The sequence below is a fragment of the Callorhinchus milii genome, unplaced genomic scaffold (assembly GCF_018977255.1).
Source record: "Callorhinchus milii isolate IMCB2004 unplaced genomic scaffold, IMCB_Cmil_1.0 Scaffold12, whole genome shotgun sequence".
NCBI lineage: Eukaryota > Metazoa > Chordata > Chondrichthyes > Chimaeriformes > Callorhinchidae > Callorhinchus > Callorhinchus milii.
The window spans coordinates 556,355-574,902 of NW_024704753.1; the positions used below are offsets into that span (position 1 = coordinate 556,355).

The following is an 18,548-nucleotide window of genomic DNA, read 5'->3' on the forward strand; positions in this document are numbered from 1 at the left end:
GTTATCTCTGATCTGTTATTGTGAGCAGTGGTCTGTGCTTGTGCTCTCTCCCCATCGTGTCTGTGCTGGTGTTCACTCCCCCACTGGAGCTCTCTACTCTGCCCCACGCACTGAGCTGTCCCACACTGTAAAAAACGTTGGTGTTCAACTATTTCTGTGAAGTTCCCCTATTTGACACCTGTTGGCAGAGCCCTTGTTACTGACTTGACGTGTCAGGTGTACCATGGTCTGTGTGGGAGATGGGGATTAATACGGAATCTGTCTGGACCAGTGGGCTGGGAGCAGGCGGTGAGCGAGAGTTATATAACGCCTGTCGACATTGGGAGACTCCGGGGTGAAAACCACATTCCTCCATCTGTCACTGATGCTCACCAGCAGTGACCGGCTGCACTGCTCGCTCTCAAGGACAAACAATGAGATAATAAATAATAATAATAATCCTTACATTTGGTACAAAGCCTCATCAAGTTTGTTGAGACGTCTCAAAGCGCTTATACTGTAAAGTAATTTGTGTCTGTGTATTTTGTGGGCGAAATGCAAAATACACAGAGATGATTTTCTGCCTGTGGCACAGCCTCGGAGCCACTCACTGCACTAGACACAGCCACAGCCCCAACCCCTAACCCAGCCACAGCTCCTGCTCCCAGGAGAGCACACACCTCAGTGAGTTGTAATTCAAAGAATTTTACAGGAAATATGTGTATGTTGGGGGGGGTGGGGCGGGGCGGAGAGGTGCTGTGTGTGTATCAGTGTGTTTGGGGGGGATGTGAGTCTGTGTATGGTGTGCATGGGTCTGTGTATGTGCCGGGAGAAGCCGGGGGTTGCCTGTGGGTAGGACAGATGGTTGACGCACAAATCTGTTGGACAAGGGAGCGGTTTGGAAACGTGTCGCCATCTCTAACTGCCCCACATCCCACTGCCCGTACTCGGCTGGTTTGTGCCCCAATGTTTGTGCCTTTTGTAGCCGGGCACCCTGGGCGAGGCTGAGTCACTGGTCGGCTGTGCCAGGCTGGCGGTTGTGCTGGGCTGGGGGCTGGGCCAGGCTGGGCTGGTGAGTGATAGCGCAGCCCTGGCTGACAGATGGAGGGAGGGGGGGGTGGTTAGAAGCCTCCCTGAGACTCGGGGACAGGGAATTTGACGCTTGGTTTAGTTCAACACCTGTCGGTCAGCTCCGTGTCCTCACACACGCCGTGCGTCCTGTCCACAGTGACGCAGACCCAGCCTGGCACACACCGCTTCCTCCTCAACACTGACGTACACTCAGGGGGGGGAAATTATAATAATAATTAAATAATAAAGTCAATCCACTTTACAGTGTATCCTGTGAAGCGCTTTGAGGCATCTCGAAGACGTGCTAAGGCAAGGATTGTTACTATAATAATCCTTGCATTTGATAGAACGCCTTATCACGCTGTAGCTCTCTCTCTCCCTGTTTATATTGTAAGTTGTGTGGAGGATGGAAACAGCGAGCTGGTGAAGGGCAGAGGGGCAGAGCCACACTGCGAACAATTTATAATCAACGTCTACGGATTTAGATTATTCCCTGAAACGGGAAGCAGTGAGCTTGTCTCTCGCTCCCAGTGACACCAGGTCACCATTTCATTCCTGGTAATTAGCTAAAGGTGGGGGGGTGTCCCTCTCGCGAGGCTGTTTGTGTTGCATTAATTACCATGTGTGAGGAACACTGGCTCCTGCCGGGCACACAGTGAATCACAGCGCGGGAGGGTTTACTGTTTTCCACTGAGCAGCGTGTCTGCTCCAGGGATTGTAATGTGCCCACCTGTGCCTTTCACACTCCGATATCTCATCCTAAATTCACAACTCCTAATCCTCCACACTCAACTCGCTCGCTCGCTCACTCACACACTCACCTCGCTCACACACTCACCTTCCTCACACACTCACCTCACTCACTCATATCCGCACTCACACCCTCACTTCGCCCACTCACCTCGCTCACTCACCTCGCTCATTCACTCACACCCTCACTCACTTGCTCACTTCACTCACTCAATGAATCACACCCTCATTCTCTCCCTCTCTCGATCGCTTGCTCCCCCACTCGCTCCCCCCCTCCCCACCCCACTGGCTGGCTATGCGCGGAGGCTAACAGGTGTGCTGTGTGCTCCTGTGCAGGTACCAGAGAAGGACGGGGGGTTGCCTCGCCAGGTGGGCAATAAGACGGAGTGCGGGCTGCTGGGCTTCGTGCTGGACCTGAAAAAAGATTACCAGCCCATCCGGGACCAGATGCCAGAGGAGAAGCTGTACAAGGTTTACACCTTCAACTCCACCCGCAAATCCATGAGCACTGTCATCAAGATGCAGGACGGCAGCTTCCGCATGTACAGCAAAGGCGCCTCGGAGATCGTCCTGAAAAAGTAATTACCTCTCTGCCCTCTCTCTCCCCATAATGTCTGTGCTGGGGCTCGCTCCCCCACTGGAGCTCTCTCCTCTAACCCCATTCCCTGCTCTCTCTCTCTCCCCATCGTGTCTGTGCTGGGGCTCGCTCCCCCACTGGAGCTCTCTATTCTAACCCCATTCCCTGCTCTCTCTCTCCCCATCGTGTCTGTGCTGGTGCTCGCTCTAATTCTAACCCATTGCCTGTCTGGTTGATGGTTGACATGAGTTGGCTTCACTCTCAGATGTTCTCGAGTGCTGAACCTGGCCGGTGAGCCCCGCCTGTTCCGACCTCGAGACCGGGATGAGATGGTGAAGCAGGTGATCGAGCCCATGGCTTGTGACGGGCTGAGGACCATCTGCATCGCGTACCGGGACTTCGCCGAGACCCCCGAGCCTGAGTGGGAGGTGGAGAACAACATCCTGACGGACCTGACCTGCATTGCGGTGGTCGGCATCGAGGATCCTGTCAGACCTGAGGTAGGTCTGTCACCATCGCCCTCTAGCAAAGCTGGGCTTCCTCCATCATCATCAGTAAGTCATTAATAATATAATAATCCTTGCATTTAATACAGCTCCGTATCACGTGGCTGAGACATCTCAAAGCGCTTCACAGGATTGACTGTAAAGTATAGTGACTGTATTTTGTGGGCGCTGCCACGTAAGCAGAGGCCTCCTTCTCTTTGCCGCCCCGGGCGGGGTAGTTTGTGCCACGTTTACCAGCCAGGGCTTTGTGCGCCAGGTCCCAGAAGCCATCAGGAAATGTCAGCGAGCGGGCATCACCGTGCGGATGGTCACCGGTGACAACATCAACACGGCCAGAGCCATCGCCATCAAGTGTGGCATCATCCACCCCGGAGAGGACTTCCTGTGCCTCGAGGGCAAGGACTTCAACAGGAGGATCCGCAATGAGAAAGGAGAGGTGAGGCCCAGGGCGGGGAGGCCCAGGGCGGAGCTGGGTGGGGAGGCCCAGGGCGGAGCTGGGTGGGGAGGCCCAGGGCGGAGCTGGGTGGGGAGACCCAGGGCGGAGCTGGGGGAGGCCATAGGCAAACACATCGGAGGAGCTCCACAATGGAGAACGAGTCAACGGTTGAGTGATGCTGCCCTCAACAAGGAGAAGCTGTCCTCTCTCTCTCTCTCTCTGTCCCTCACTCGCTCTCTCTCTCTCTCTCTCTCGGGCTCTCACTCTCACTCTCTCTGGGAAACATTGGCAACATTCTGTTCATTTCACTATTTTGGGGCAAAAGACAATCTCTGAAAAACTGACCGTTTTTCTCTTAACGTTCCAGATTGAGCAGGAACGAATCGACAAGATCTGGCCTAAGCTGCGCGTGCTGGCTCGCTCCTCCCCCACCGACAAGCACACCCTGGTCAAAGGCGAGTGAAGACACTTAGCTCACCTCGTCAGTCCGTCAGTCAGGCAGTTACTTTGTTAGTTATAATAATCCTTGTATTCTAATTCCAACAAAAAGGTCCCAAAGCGCTTCACAGGATTTACTGTAAAGCCTAGTGACGTTTTTTTTAAATGAACGCGACAGATGATTTGCACATGGAGAATTCCTCATATACTGTCCTTGCCCCCCCCCCCCCCACCATCCCTGGCAGAGGGGAGCGGGTGGCAGTGCCGGGCAGGGGGTAGCGGGTGTCTGTGCCGGGCAGGGGGTAGCGGGTGGCTGTGCCGGGCAGGGGGTAGCGGGTGTCTGTGCCGGGCAGGGCAGGGGGTAGCGGGTGGCCGTGCCGGGCAGGGCAGGGGGTAGCAGGTGGCTGTGCCGGGCAGGGGGTAGCGGGTGGCTGTGCCGGGCAGAGGGGAGCGGGTGGCTGTGCCGGGCAGGGCAGAGGGGAGCGGGTGGCTGTGCCGCGGGTAGCGGGCGGCTGTGCCGCGGGTAGCGGGTGGCTGTGCCGGGCAGGGCAGGGGGTAGCGGGTGGCAGTGCCGGGGGGAGCGGGTGGCAGTGCCGGGCAGAGGGGAGCGGGTGGCAGTGCCGGGGGAGCGGGTGGCTGTGCCGGGGGAGCGGGTGGCAGTGCCGGGGGAGCGGGGCAGTGCCGGCAGGGGAGCGGGTGGCAGTGCCGGCGGGGAGCGGGTGGCAGTGCCGGGGGGGCGGGTGGCAGTGCCGGGGGGAGCGGGTGGCAGGCCGGGGGGAGCGGGTGGCAGTGCCGGGGGAGCGGGTGGCAGTGCCGGGGGGAGCGGGTGGCAGTGCCGGGGGGAGCGGGTGGCAGTGCCGGGGGGAGCGGGTGGCAGTGCCGGGGGGAGCGGGTGGCAGTGCCGGGGGGAGCGGGTGGCAGTGCCGGGGGGAGCGGGTGGCAGTGCCGGGGGGAGCGGGTGGCAGTGCCGGGGGGAGCGGGTGGCGCTGGCGTTGCTGGGTGTGTGCTGACCCCTGGTGGCGGGTGTGTTACAGGGATCATTGACAGTACGGTGCTGGAGAGGAGGCAGGTGGTGGCTGTGACAGGAGATGGGACCAACGATGGACCAGCCCTGAAGAAGGCGGACGTTGGGTTTGCCATGGTAACCATCCCCTCCTCTCCCTCCCCTCTTTCTGCCTCCCTCTCCCTCCCTCCCTCCCTCCTCTCTCCTCCCTCACCCACCCACTTCATACCCCAGTCAGTCACCACACGGCACAGACATAAACACATTCAATAATCATCGTATCCCATGTCTCAGAGCCTGAGTCACGCGCCCCCCCCCCCCCCCCCCACACACACCCACGCACACACCCCACACACACACCACCCACACACACAGCCACGCACACACCCCACACACACACACACACACACCATACACACACAGCCACGCGCACACACGCACCGCCACACACACATACTCGTACACACAAACACTGTAAACACTGACTGTAACGATGCTCGAAGCCCGGCCTGGCTGTTAGTCACACACAGGAGGGCGCTCAGGCTGTTACAGTAACACAGACAGACAGTGACTGTTATTACAATGGTGTCGGTGGCCTCTCACTGACTGTGGTTTGTGGTTGTTTCAGGGCATCGCTGGGACTGATGTGGCCAAAGAGGCCTCGGACATCATCCTGACCGACGATAACTTCAGCAGCATCGTCAAGGCCGTCATGTGGGGCCGTAACGTGTATGACAGCATCTCCAAGTTCCTGCAGTTCCAGCTGACGGTCAATATCGTGGCCGTGATTGTGGCTTTCACCGGAGCCTGTATCACACAGGTCAGAGCGTGTCCACACGCAGGCACACACACACATACACGCACTGACGTATACATGCAGACACGCGTATACACACACACGCATATACACACAGTCACACACACACATGTGGTCACACATATATACACACACGCGCATATATACACACGCGCACAAACACCTACACATACATACACAGCCTTGGAGTGTGTATCACACACACACAAACACGATGTGTACGTTGAGTCACTATATGCGGGCTGTCACTGTGTCAAACTGACAGTCACTACACTTAGTGGTAACTATTGGAAACACCTTCAGAGTTTGCTTGTGAGTGTAGATGTCAGTCCTCTGTTGGCCTACCGTATGGCCCAGACACGCGTCCGGTGTTAATGTGCCGGGTGGTGTGTAGCGTATGTTAATGTGCTGCCCTCTTGTGCTCAGGATTCCCCGCTGAAGGCCGTACAGATGCTGTGGGTAAACCTGATCATGGACACCTTTGCCTCTCTGGCTCTGGCCACCGAACCGCCCACCGAGTCTCTGCTGAAGAGGAAACCGTACGGCAGGAACAAGCCCCTGATCTCCCGCACCATGATGAAGAACATCCTGGGACACGGGGTTTACCAGCTCATCACCATCTTCACTCTGCTCTTCGTAGGTACGTCACCAGTGCCGTCCTCGCCCCCAACAGTCACTACTACAACAACAACTACTACTATACTGCGCGCACTCCGAGACGCTACCCTGCGGGAAAGCGCTGTATAAATACAAGTTGTTGTTGTTGTTGCACACGTGACATGTAAAATGCACACACTTTGCCACAGACAATTTCTTTCTCACCATTTCCCTGTTGAGAGTAAAGGAACAAGAGGCCATTCAGTCCATGAGGCAGACCTGCCCAGTGATTGGACACGGCATCAGGGGGGATCATTAATCCCATTTCTTCCCACCGTCCTTACATCCCAACTGTGTTCCAGGCTGACACTCCAGCACAGGGCAGGGGGGGAGAGAGAGGAACAACGACGACGACGACAATAACTTGCACTTGTATAGCGCCCTCCACGCCAGGCAGAGTCTCAGAGCTTAACAATATCAGAGACGCTGCCCTTCAGAGGAGACTCAACCGAGCTCCCCGTCTGTGGCTGTTCAGACGGAAGCAACACTTTAGGAAAAGAGAAGGGAGTTTCTCTCTCTCTCTCCCCTGATGTCTTCACTCTGTGGCTGTTTGTGGGAGATTGCCCTGTGCTAACGTGGGGCCACTGTGTTTGTGTGTAAAGCCACACACTCTCTGCCCCGGCCAGTGATGAGCTGGGAGCGGTTGTGCCCCTTGATGTACTAACTGGAGCAGACTGTTCTGACGGTGTGCCATGCGTGCTGTTTCAGGAGAGTCGCTGTTTCACATCGACAGCGGCCGGAACGCCCCCCTGCACTCGCCGCCCTCCGAACACTACACCATCATCTTCAACACCTTCGTCCTGATGCAGCTCTTCAACGAGATCAACGCTCGCAAGATCCATGGGGAGAAGAACGTGTTCGAAGGCATCTTCAGGAACCCCATCTTCTGCAGCATTGTCTTCGGCACCTTTGCCATCCAGGTAACAACCGCTGGGAACCCATAACAACCGCTGGTAACCCACTAACCAACGAGGGAGGTGGCAACTAGTGACGATAGTAACATAAGCGCTCTGGGGCGCTACCCTGCGTGAGGGGCACAATAAAAAATGCAAGTTGTTGTTGTTGTAGTAGTAACAGTGACTGTGTCTCTCTGGGCAGATCGTGATTGTGCAGTATGGGGGGAAGCCGTTCAGCTGCACCCCACTGAAGGTGGACCAGTGGTTGTGGTGTGTGTTTCTGGGAGTCGGGGAGCTGCTCTGGGGGCAGGTGAGGATTCCCGCCAACTCACTCCTCACGTCCTTCCCAATCCCCCTTGTCACCTGTTTATACCGGAAGCTACAGGGCCAGGCCGTCGCTACAGGGACAGTTAGAGTTACAGGTAACCGCTAGTTACTGGCAATTAACAATCACTGGTTACTGGTAGTTAACAATTATAAGCAATCGCTACAGTTGTACTGACAGGTAATGGCTAGTTACTGGTAATAGCTGAAGAAGTTTGTCCATTATCAAGAGATCAGCGGGAAGGATGCCATCCCATTGCTGGCGCGGACGTTCCCAGCTCGACACATTAACCTCTGCCGGTGCTGTCAATTCTCTGTGAAGCTTTCCTCACTTTGTGAATAACCATTTTGGGGAGAGCGCGGGAGAAGATGTTTAGACTAACGGCCCATTCCCTGGCCTCTCAGGTAATAAATGCTATCCCCAACGCCCGGCTGAAGTTCCTGAAGGAGGCGGGACACGGGACACAGAAAGACGACATCCCGGAGGAGGAGCTGAACGAGGACGCCGAGGAGATTGACCACGCGGAGCGCGAGCTGAGACGAGGGCAGATCCTGTGGTTCCGAGGCCTGAACAGGATCCAAACTCAGGTGCGATCAATGGCGATCAGAACCCAAACCTCTGGTTAACGAAGCCACAGCTTCCTGTCCCCTCACAGAGGCTGTAGACGTTGGGTTTGGTTTGGATCCTTTTTTACTGTCACGTTTCACTCACTTTGTATTTTAGTCATTACGTTTCACGCAGATTCACAAATGTCTCAGCCGGTGGCAGTGAAGAGGTTGATGTGTCGAGCAGGGAATGTCCTCGCCATCAGTGGGATACCATCCTTCCTGCTGATCTCTTGATTTTTCCTTCAACTGAATGTTCAGGAATGTGGCGGAGCCAGTGGATCCTGATCTAAACATTCGCCTCGCTCGGATTTGTCACAGAATTCCCAGAATGTGGAGCTGTGGCAAAGTGGCGATCGATGCGGAGACTGTACAACATTTCAAAGGCAATTGGATCCATTTGGGAAGGAATCTAAAAGGGAATGGATAAGGAGCAGGGAATGGGGTTAGAGTAGAGAGCTCCAGTGGGGGAGCGAGCACCAGCACAGACACGATGGGGGAGAGAGAGCAGGGAATGGAAACATTCTGCACCATCTTAAATTTTAAACCAAAATGGTTGGAGTTTTGGGCCACTTTTTAACCAACCAATAAGGGTCTATTTGTCTCACTGGAGAATGGGTCCCATTGACACCCAGGGTAAATGTCTGTGTCTGTCAGTCGTGCCGTGCTTGTGTTTGAGGGGGTGGGTGGGTGTGTGTGTGGGTGGGGGGGGTAGGCGCGGGGGCTCCTGTGGTGTTAACCTTGTGGTCGGTTTTCCCCCCTTTCCTGAGAAAACTCTCTCATTCTCTCCTCCGTTTGCAGATCGAAGTAGTGAATACGTTCAAGAGCGGCACTTCCTTTCAGGGGGCCCTGAGGCGCCAGTCGTCTGTGACCAGCCAAAACCAGGACACGACCACTCTCACTAGCCCCAGCCAGGTGTCGCTGTCCTCTCCCAGCGCCCTCCCCTCTCCTACCAGCAGTGCTGCTCCCCCTGGGCGTGAGTGTCTTAGTGTCTTCTTCATCCACAAGCTCATCTAGCGATTACTGTTAACCATTCGATAGCCTGTTTCCCGCTGGGCCAGGCTGTGCGTGTCTGAGGTCAAAATGTCTTTGTTTCTCCAGACAACTAGGGGCGCTGGGGACACGGCATGCAGTAGGCTGGAGCGAGGACAAGGTCGTGAGTCTGAGCCCGCCCGGCCTGTCAGTGAGCGGGAACGGCTTGTTGGGGGCTCACACGTCCCCAAGTTCAGTGTGTAAGCTTTCGAGTATCTGCCCAAAGACACCCCCCCCCAAAAAAAAAAATCCTCTGCTTTTTACCATGCCTCCTTAGAGAGCTCCACACAGTCTCTTGGTACCTTCCCCCACCTCCCCCTCCCCCCCTGTCACAACCAGCCAGGCTAGGCAACTCCAGGAACAACGCTCCACCCATCTTGTTTCACTTCTTTAAACCTTTTTTTTCCTTCCTTGCTAAATGGGGGACAGGAGTTGCTTTGAGAGCGACTGAGAAGACGGAGCCTCGGGAGAAGAGAGCTCCGCTGGAGAAACAACCGTCAATGTCTCGTCCCCAAAGTCTCTTGTCCAGTTGCTGTCCATCTCCTCGTTGTTTGTTTTCCCTGTCGTGCCGCAAGGACTCCGCTCATCCTGTGTCCTACATGTTTCTGTGTGGGTCCTCGTGCGGCTGCTCTGGGCTAGCCGCGAGGGTGCAGTGCCCAGCCGGCCTCTCGCTGGTCACTGCACTGTCAGCACTGGGCACCAGACAATAGGCTAAGGTCACAGGCAGGCGGCAAATCAACGTCACAAAAAGACTTGTAGCTGTTGATTTGGGTGGGTTAATGGAGCAGCAGCGCAGGATAGGGTAGAGTAGGGTTTGGAAATAACCATTCCTGTAAGACTGGAGGTTTGGGTTTAAATTGTAAATGATATACAGTGTGATTTAGTCCAGTGATCAGTTCCTCAGGCCTGAGCTGGTCGCCTCCAGGAGCTAACGTAATCCCTGAACCTGGTCCCAAACGCCAGGAGTCATAAACAAACCAATCTGGCTCTCCACAACCTTCTGGGTTTTTATTGTACAGATAGTGAGACAATAGTAATAATAATCCTTGCATTTGGTCAGTGTTTAACTTAACTAAAACTAGGAATCTAAAACTAGGGGTCACAGACTCAGGATTAAAGGTCAGCCGTTTAGACCCGAGTTGAGAAAACATTTCTTCACTCAGAGGCCAGTGAATTGATGGAATTCTCTACCCCAGAGGCTGTGGCTGCTCAGTCAGTCATTGAACATATTCAAGACTCAGATCAATAGATTTTTAAAACCTAAAGGGATTAAGGGATATGGGGAGAGGGCGGGTAAATGGAATGAGGTTAGAAGATCAGCTATGATCTTATTAAATGGTGGGGCACAGGCTCAAGGGGCTGAATGGCCTACTCCTGCTCCTATTTCTTATGTTCTTATGTTCTTAATCTGCTCTATAAAGCTGAACCTGGCTCAGTGATAGCATTCTTGCCACAGAAGGTTGTGGGTTGAAGCCCCCAAGTGGGGACTTAGAATCATGTAGTGTAAGCTAACGCTTCTCTCAAATTCTGGGGTTTGTTGCATTGACAGAGATAGTGTCCTTCAGATGAGACTTTAAACCGAGGTCCCGTCTGCCTGTTCAGATAGACTTTACAGATCTCGCAGCGCTACTCAAAAAAAGAGTGGAGTTTTTCTTGGTGCGCTGGCCAACAAATCCCTCACATACAAAGTATTGTTCACTCCGTGGCTGTTTGTGGGACATTGCTGTGCGCAATTGGCTGCCACGTTTCGACCACAGTACACAGTCGCTCCACTTTACAGCATATCTTGTGAAGAGTTCTGAGATGTCTCGATGACATAAGATGCTGTGTCAAATGCAAGGATTGTTATTATTGTAACTGCAGGATATTACCTTACAGTGTGGGATGGGAACCCTATGTGTAGAGACTCCCTCCTGGCCGGGAATCCAGTCTCTGACCCTCACATTGACCTGCTCTCAGCAAGTCTGGTTTTTCTTTGAATTTCTCCCCTCCAATGTTTCTGTTCGAGTTCTCTCCCCTTCTAAAGACGTCACATTCCTTCTTCTGGGGGGGAAATAACGGCTTCTGTATATGATTTCAAGTGTGTAATCATCAGGGAGTCTGCTTTGGGGGGAATTGCAGCCTCCCACACAACCTGTCCTCACCTGCCCCCCCTCCCAACCCACACACACTCCTTCCAGCCATACAGCCAGGAGCAGGGAGCAGGCTGTTGTTCCATCTCCCAAACCCAGGGATACCAAGGTCAACCATTTCCACAACCATTGAGATCAGGAACCCCAGAGAGAGAGAGGGTGGGGGATGGGGGGACATGGACCTCTCAGTGGGGTAGAGCCTGGGTCAGCCCCCTGGGGTGAGGGTGAGAGTTAGGAGAAATCTCTCCCTTTACCTTGCGAAGGACAAGTAGAGTCAGGAAGGAGATGGTGGAGGTCAGAAGGTTCCTCTGGGCCAATACTCGAAAGGTTACTGCCCAATATGCATGGCTGGTGCTAGCGTTCCTCATGTGGCCAGGCTTGTGAATGTGGCTGGTGTTTATCTGTCCCTCCACCCACCCGCATGTCCTGTGTCAATGTCAGTCTGTATCGCTCTTTATCCTCCCCCCCACCCCCCCCCACCCCCCCCTCTCCGCGCTTTCCCTGCTCACCCTCCACTCCCCATCTCTGTCCTGTCATGTGTGGACCTGCTATGAAGCCGCATTAACCCACAATCGTACCGTCCACATCCTCACTGTCTACTCTTCACCAGATCAGAGGGATCTAATTGTCACCTTCACCCCTCAACCCCTCCCCCGATGGGTCTCAGCATGTGACGTGCGATCAGACATTGCATTGTAACCGACGGACTTCACTGGGGGTCTCCCCACGTTTTGGTGTTTTAACGAGCGCTCTCTCCACTGCCTTCTCTCCAGTTATATTGCAGATCCCACGACCTTCCTCCCTCACTAAAGCACCAAACGCAGCCACATGTGAATGAATGAATGCTCCACTCCCTGCAGTGATCATGGGACACCCACTGCCTTAACCCTCCGCGGCCGAGCCGAGCTGTTCCACCCTCCCGCTGGGCAGCTGTGGTCCCACTCATCTCTCCCCCCCTCTCTCCCTGTCTCCCCCTGCAGATCCGGGTTGTGAAGGCTTTCCGCAGTTCCCTGTATGAAGGACTGGAGAAACCCGATTCCAAATCCTCCATTCACAACTTCATGACTCACCCGGAGTTCCTGGTTCAGGATTCCCAGCCACACATCCCGCTCATCGACGACACAGACCTGGAGGAGGACTCGGGGCTGAAGCGGCGGCCGAGTGCCCCCTCCTCCCCCAACAGGAACAACAACGCCATCGACAGCGGCATCAACCTCACCATCGACACGAGCAAATCAGCTACCTCGTCCACCCCCGGCAGCCCCCTGCACAGCCTGGAGACCTCGCTGTAGAGGAGCTCTCCGTCCGTGTGAGAGTGGGTGTCTGTGTGTGAGAGAGTGAGTGAGTGTCTGTGTGTGTGTGAGAGTGAGTGTCTGTGTGTGTGAGAGTGAGTGTCTGTGTGTGTGTGAGAGTGAGTGTCTGTGTGTGTGTGAGAGTGAGTGTCTGTGTGTGTGAGAGTGAGTGTCTGTGTGTGTGAGAGTGAGTGTCTGTGTGTGTGTGAGAGTGAGTGTCTGTGTGTTTGTGAGAGTGGGTGTCTGTGTGTGAGAGAGTGAGTGTCTGTGTGTGAGAGAGTGTCTGTGTGAGTGTGTGTGAGTGAGTGTCTGTGTGAGTGAGTGTCTCTGTCTGTGTGTGTGTGTGTGAGAGTGAGCGTCTGTGTGTGTGTGAGAGTGAGTGTCTGTGTGTGTGAGAGTGAGTGTCTGTGAGAGTGAGTGTCTCTGTCTGTGTGTGTGTGAGTGAGTGAGTGTCTCTGTCTGTTTGAGGACTCTGTGTGTGTGTGTGTGTGTGTGTGTGCGCTCTGGGACGCTATCCTGCGAGAAGCGCTATATAAGTGCAAGTTGTTGTGCAGGAGCAGAAACAGCAAAGCCCTTTTTGCGATTTGATAGCAACCGTTGGGTTTGTGTTTGCATTGCTCATCTGCTCTGCCCCGTGGGGAGGGGGTTAGCTCCTGTTAGCCCCCCACCCTCTTCATCATCATCTTCATCATCATCATCACGAAAGACCGAAAGGAAACACTTTTGAATGAATGAATGAATGAATGTTCTACGTCCGATTTCCCGCCTTCGGTCAGGAGAGGATCACTGATCGCGTCTCGAGTCATTGTCTCCGGTGGCACCGACCTGTCCCGCCCTCTCTGTGGCTTCTCTCACAAGTGCTTGTGTGGCATGATGGACGTCGTCGTGTAGATTAATTTAATGATAAACTTTGGGGGTTAGGGGAAGGGGGAGGGAAGGGGGGGGTGACAGAAGTTGCAAAGCTGAGTGTTTTTGCACAGGAGGATTGCACCTCCTGGTCAGAGGGACCACAGGCATTAACACATAGCCGCCCAGTTTCCTCCTGTTGTTTATTGCTTGGAATGCTGCCTTGTTTCTGCTTTAACTAACGGCTCTTTCTACTTTAACCAATTTATGTCCGGAAGGGGAATGTAATTTGTTTACAAAAAAAAACCTATAATAATCTCTTGTTTATTTGTAGGATAAAGAGTCTGCTCGTGTGGCTGTGTAACCTGATACTCTGTAAAGATTCACCTCTTTTAAGCGTTTTACTGACAGCTTCGTGCTGAATTTGCCTGCTTCTTTTTTTTGTGACATATTGTAGATATTGCTAGCAGAAGCCAAAATATAATAGGGAAATATTGTTCAAAAGAGTTAGCTTAATATTTACTGATCGTGGAGGATAAATGCAAGCATGGCTTCTTTACGTTTCTAGACTAAATCTTTAGCTGAAAGTTTTTTAAAAAAAGAGTTTCAATTTTATTTGGGACTTTGTCTGAGTTGGGGAAGGTCAGCTTGAAGTGTAACTTTGATTGAATTGTGCACATAATATATATATATATATATATAATATATATAAAACACTGTCAGATTATCTGCCTGTTAAAATGAAATGTTTCCAAATAATTATTGCCATGAGTGTGCGTGCGGTGGGTTTATTCAGAAGGGGATTATAAAAGTAAGTTATTCAGTACTGTATTTGCTTTCCTGTGTGTGTAAAAGAGAACAAATCAGAAGTGGTGAAATGTGATATTCAGCTGATCTGAGTTGGGGTTTGGTTTAAGGGGCATTTTATTTTTTAATAATAATTCACAGCTCGCGGGGAGTTGTGAGGTCGAGGGGGGGAGGGAAAGGGGATTGTTTTTTCTAAAGAAAATTAGTAAATCATTAGCCTCGTTGTTTCAATTTTTTAATTAATAATTTTAAAACAAAACAAAAAAATCACCTTCACGTTCTGCACTATCCGGTTTACGAATGAAACTCTCTGTGGTGTATTTAGCTGTGATTTCTCTCTCTGTGTGTGTGTGGTTTTTTTGGGGGGTTGAAAAAAATCAACCTTCCCTTCCTGCCGGCAATTCAGTGAGACCGACACTGACTGACTGCAGCGCAGACACTCAGCACAGCACAGCACAGCTGTGTGTGTGGGGGTTTCTCTATCTCTCTCTTTGAGGCTGAAGCTTTTCAACAAACATCTACAAAGCAGCGAATCGTGGAATCAGCCTTCGTGGCCTCGACATGATTTAAATACAAAGGGGATGAGTGAAGTGAAGGACTGTTTTCCTGCCTCCCTCCAGCTCTGCGTTCAGGACATCTGAACTACTGTACTGTATGGCCAATTCCAAATAGGTCTTGTACATAGTGAACAGGTTTAAAGCAGGCGCTTAAACACACTGACTGACTGGCTGCTCACTGTCTCCCTGGGACAGCTTTCCTGCCAATTTTAGCCACAAAACTAACGAATGGGGGGAAAAAACATGGATTTATTCGGACAATTCTGCAATACGAAAACTTGCTTGCTTCTTACCTAGAGTAATGTATTTATCAGCATGGTTTATTTTGTGAACATTTTAAGAAACTCATAATAAAAAGATTGCAGGGAGGAGCGAGCACTCACCTGACTCTGCCACACCTGACTGATATCTATATAAACCTAACTGTTCTCTCCCATCTTTTTATGACTTTTTTTATCCAGACGATAATTGTAAAAAAAATAAAACTATAAATGTCTTTGTTCATTTAATACTATGCAAAAAAAAAAAGTTATGCTTTTTCTGATTGTTGTTCTCTTTAACTGAGCCTGACCTGCTGGAATGTTTGTGTGAGTTAAGAAAGTCAGTGAAAAAAAAACAGTCTGTGCTGTAAATTCTTTTATAGTCTTGGAAAACTGACCCCTCGCTGCTTTTGCTGTCAAATGGAGTATTTGCGGGCAGCGAGGGGAAGCTTCGCCAAGCTAATTCTAATAAATACACAGAGCAGCATGGCTCCTTCCTTACACACCTTGAGCTGATGCACGTCATCGAATTCTCAGTCTGGTTTGGATGCTCTTAAGCACAGTGATGGGTTTCCACATGTGTTAGTCAACCGGCTGACCAGAAAAAAATAGGTGACACTCCTTCCTCGGTGTCTCATCAATAGCTGATCGTGGGACGCTCGGTAAATTTTCCTTACACTCAGCTCGACCCTGGTTCAAACCCCACATCGGACATTTTCGCCCAATAAGTACACAGTCACTACACTTTACAGTATATACTGTGAAGCGCTTTAAGAAGTCTTGAAGACATAATAAGGCGCTATATCAAATGCAAGGATTATTATTTGAGCTCACAGTCTGGGCTGATACTTCAATACGGCGCTGGGGGTGGGGTGGGGGCAGGGGAGAGCATCGCATTGTCAGACACACCGGCCTTCATGTGACATGTTAAACCGAGCTCCTGACTCAGCCCAGCCCAGGCTCAGAGGATTGAGAGATGGATTCTCATGGGAATGGGACTAGTGTCGGGAAGCAGTTCTTTACACAGCGTGGATCACTAGCTGGGGGGCTGGGGGGGGAGTTGTACCAGTTAGCACAGGGCCCTGGACTCATGTAAGAAACGACTGGATTTCATTGGGTTTTCTGGAAAGATGAGATCAAACAGATTGAAGGGGTTTCTTAGGCAATTAGCAATACATCGCCCGGAGGAGGCCATTCAGCCCCAGTGTCCCTGTGCCGTCTCTATTTAGTCCCATTCTACCACCTCTTCCCCCCCACCACCACCGTCCCTGTGAGCCGGGCTCCATCAGTGCCGGGCAGGTGCCTTTGCTCGACCAGAGGTATGTGTGTGAAACACAACAGCTGTTGAGGATTGTGTCAGAACGGCTGATGTAAGGAGCACCATAGTAACCATCTCTCAGCAATCTGTTAATGTAAACTCATCCAATGCATTATTCATCCCTCCAGGGACCGGAGAGGAGAGAGCAACAGAAATACCACAACAGATCAATGGTGATCCGTGGGGAATGAGCTTCCCCACACAGCAGCATCTGACCTGCTTATCCTAGTGTTTCCTTCCTCCACCTCCCCCCCCCATCCCCCCGAACGGGGCTGAGCTTTCAGTCACTGTCGACTTCTCTAAATTCCTCTGCTTCACTCCCTCTCTCCTTCGTCAGAAACCTTCCCAGATATCAGTCTCCAGCCCTCCACACACCCTCCCCTCTACCCAGCTTGCTCCACGTCTCGTGTGTGTGAACTAATTCCCTCCCCCCAACTCCCAAAGAAAATGTGGTCACTCAATCCGCGACTGTTTGTAGGGAGGCTGCTGTGTGAAATTGGCTGCCGTGTTTTGCCCACAAAATACACAGTCTCTACACTTTACAGTATATTCTGTGAAGTGCTTTGAGACATCTCAATGACATAAGGCGCTATAACAAATGGAAGGATTATTATAATTATGTGAAGCCCTTCGAGATGTTTTTTTCATGAAGGTACAAGTGCTGCATTTCATTGCAACTCTACTACACATTTACAATAACAAAAAAACATATTTATTCATTGCACTTGTACAGAAACCACTCACTTAGCCCATCATGTCTACTCTGATGTTTTTTTTACTATATGAGCCAACCACTCTAATCCCACTCTCACATTCGCTCCTGTAACCTTTGCTATTGCTCTTCAAGCATCTAATTCTGTTATTTAAATAATTTGAGGGTGTCTGCTTCAACTACGGTTTGTAATAGAGAATCCCACATTCCCACCGCCCTCTGTGTAAATTACATTTTTTTCTAGCCTCCCTTTTAATAATTTCTGTGATTAGTTTAAATGTGTGCCCTCTTGTGATTGACTCACCAACCAATGAAGATAATCTATCCCTATTTACCCTGTTGTAATCCTTCGTCATTTTGAAGATGTCTCATCAGCAGAACTCGTGCCTGGTAACGTGAGAGAATCTGCACTGCATGTTTAGATAACATTGGTCATTAACTTCAGGGCTGTTTGCGGGACGTCACTGTGCACAAATTGCTCACCCACAAATCGCACAGGCACCGCACTTTACAGTAAATCCCGTGATTTGAGACATCTTCCATGCTTGAAAGGTGTCGTACCGAATATAAGGATTATTATTATCATCTCGATTACTTTAATATCTTTCCTATAACCCAAAACTAGACACAAAGCTCCAATTGGCTTTGACCTGCAAATAACTATATCACTAACTTTCTATAAAAATACACATCAATCTCTCTTGTCCAAAGACAATCTATGACCAAAATCTGAGTAAGTCTGTTTAGTGTCATCGGACCAAAGCATCCTGACCAAACCATGCTTGGGCTTCATGGTAGTGTTAGAATCATGAGCTGACTATGTTACAATCAGGTGTCAGTCTGGCTCAGTTGGCAGCGCCCTCGCCTCTGGGTCAAAAGATTGTGGGTGCAAGCCCCGCATTGGGACTTTGAGCTGCCAGTCTAGACTGTTGGTCCAGCACAGTGCTGGGGGGAGAGAGCGCTACATTGTCGGAGACTCCGTATTTGGGTGAGATGATAATTGAGATATTATTGTCTGCTGAATCGGACATTAAAAGTGCCATTGACACAGTTGGAAAAGAGAAGGGAAGTTCTCCTGTGACCAGGGAAACGGAATGCACGGTAGCAGCCAGAGGTCAGTAATTCACTGAACGGGGGGAGAATTCTCAAATAAAAACAGAAGTGTCTGGGAACGCTCAGCAGGTCAGGCAGCAGCTCAAATAAAACAGGTCTTGCATTTGATATAAGCTCTGTAACAAATCCAAAGATTTTTTATTTATTTGCTTTAGAGGCTGCCTGACCTGCTGCGCGTTCCCAGCCTCTGTTTATATTTCAGGTTTCCAACAATGTGTAGCATTTTGCCTTTTAGGGATGACGATAAAAGGCAATTTATCGAACTGAAGGATTCTGCTCCCGATTGGAGTCCCTCCGTCGGTTGAGGTGGATGATCCCTTCCCTTTAATACGGTCCCTTTGAGCCGACACCTTCGCCTCCCAGCTGACACCTGCCCTTTAAGCAGCGCGCGGGCTCGGAGCGGCGGTTGCTGTGGAGAC

At 51.5% G+C, this 18,548-nt stretch overlaps 1 protein-coding gene across 10 annotated transcripts in view; it reads left to right on the plus strand.

The window, feature by feature from the left end:
* The window catches only part of atp2b2 (ATPase plasma membrane Ca2+ transporting 2), a 75,385-nt gene extending 62,803 nt beyond the window's left edge, over positions 1-12,582 (plus strand). For 6 of the 10 annotated variants that reach the window (XM_042339807.1, XM_042339804.1, XM_042339809.1 and 3 more), the window contains 11 exons: positions 2,137-2,378; positions 2,643-2,877; positions 3,140-3,319; positions 3,687-3,774; positions 4,792-4,898; positions 5,389-5,580; positions 6,004-6,217; positions 6,943-7,154; positions 7,333-7,440; positions 7,860-8,042; positions 12,205-12,582. In XM_042339807.1, the coding sequence (XP_042195741.1) occupies positions 2,137-2,378; positions 2,643-2,877; positions 3,140-3,319; positions 3,687-3,774; positions 4,792-4,898; positions 5,389-5,580; positions 6,004-6,217; positions 6,943-7,154; positions 7,333-7,440; positions 7,860-8,042; positions 12,205-12,516 (2,073 nt within the window). In that variant the 3' untranslated portion in view covers positions 12,517-12,582. Of the gene's footprint in view, positions 1-2,136; positions 2,379-2,642; positions 2,878-3,139; positions 3,320-3,686; positions 3,775-4,791; positions 4,899-5,388; positions 5,581-6,003; positions 6,218-6,942; positions 7,155-7,332; positions 7,441-7,859; positions 8,043-8,861; positions 9,037-9,161; positions 9,214-12,204 lie in introns of all 10 variants that reach the window. The other 4 variants (XM_042339810.1, XM_042339813.1, XM_042339811.1 and 1 more) reach the window with 3 other exon arrangements.
* The last annotated feature ends 5,966 nt before the right edge of the window (positions 12,583-18,548 follow it).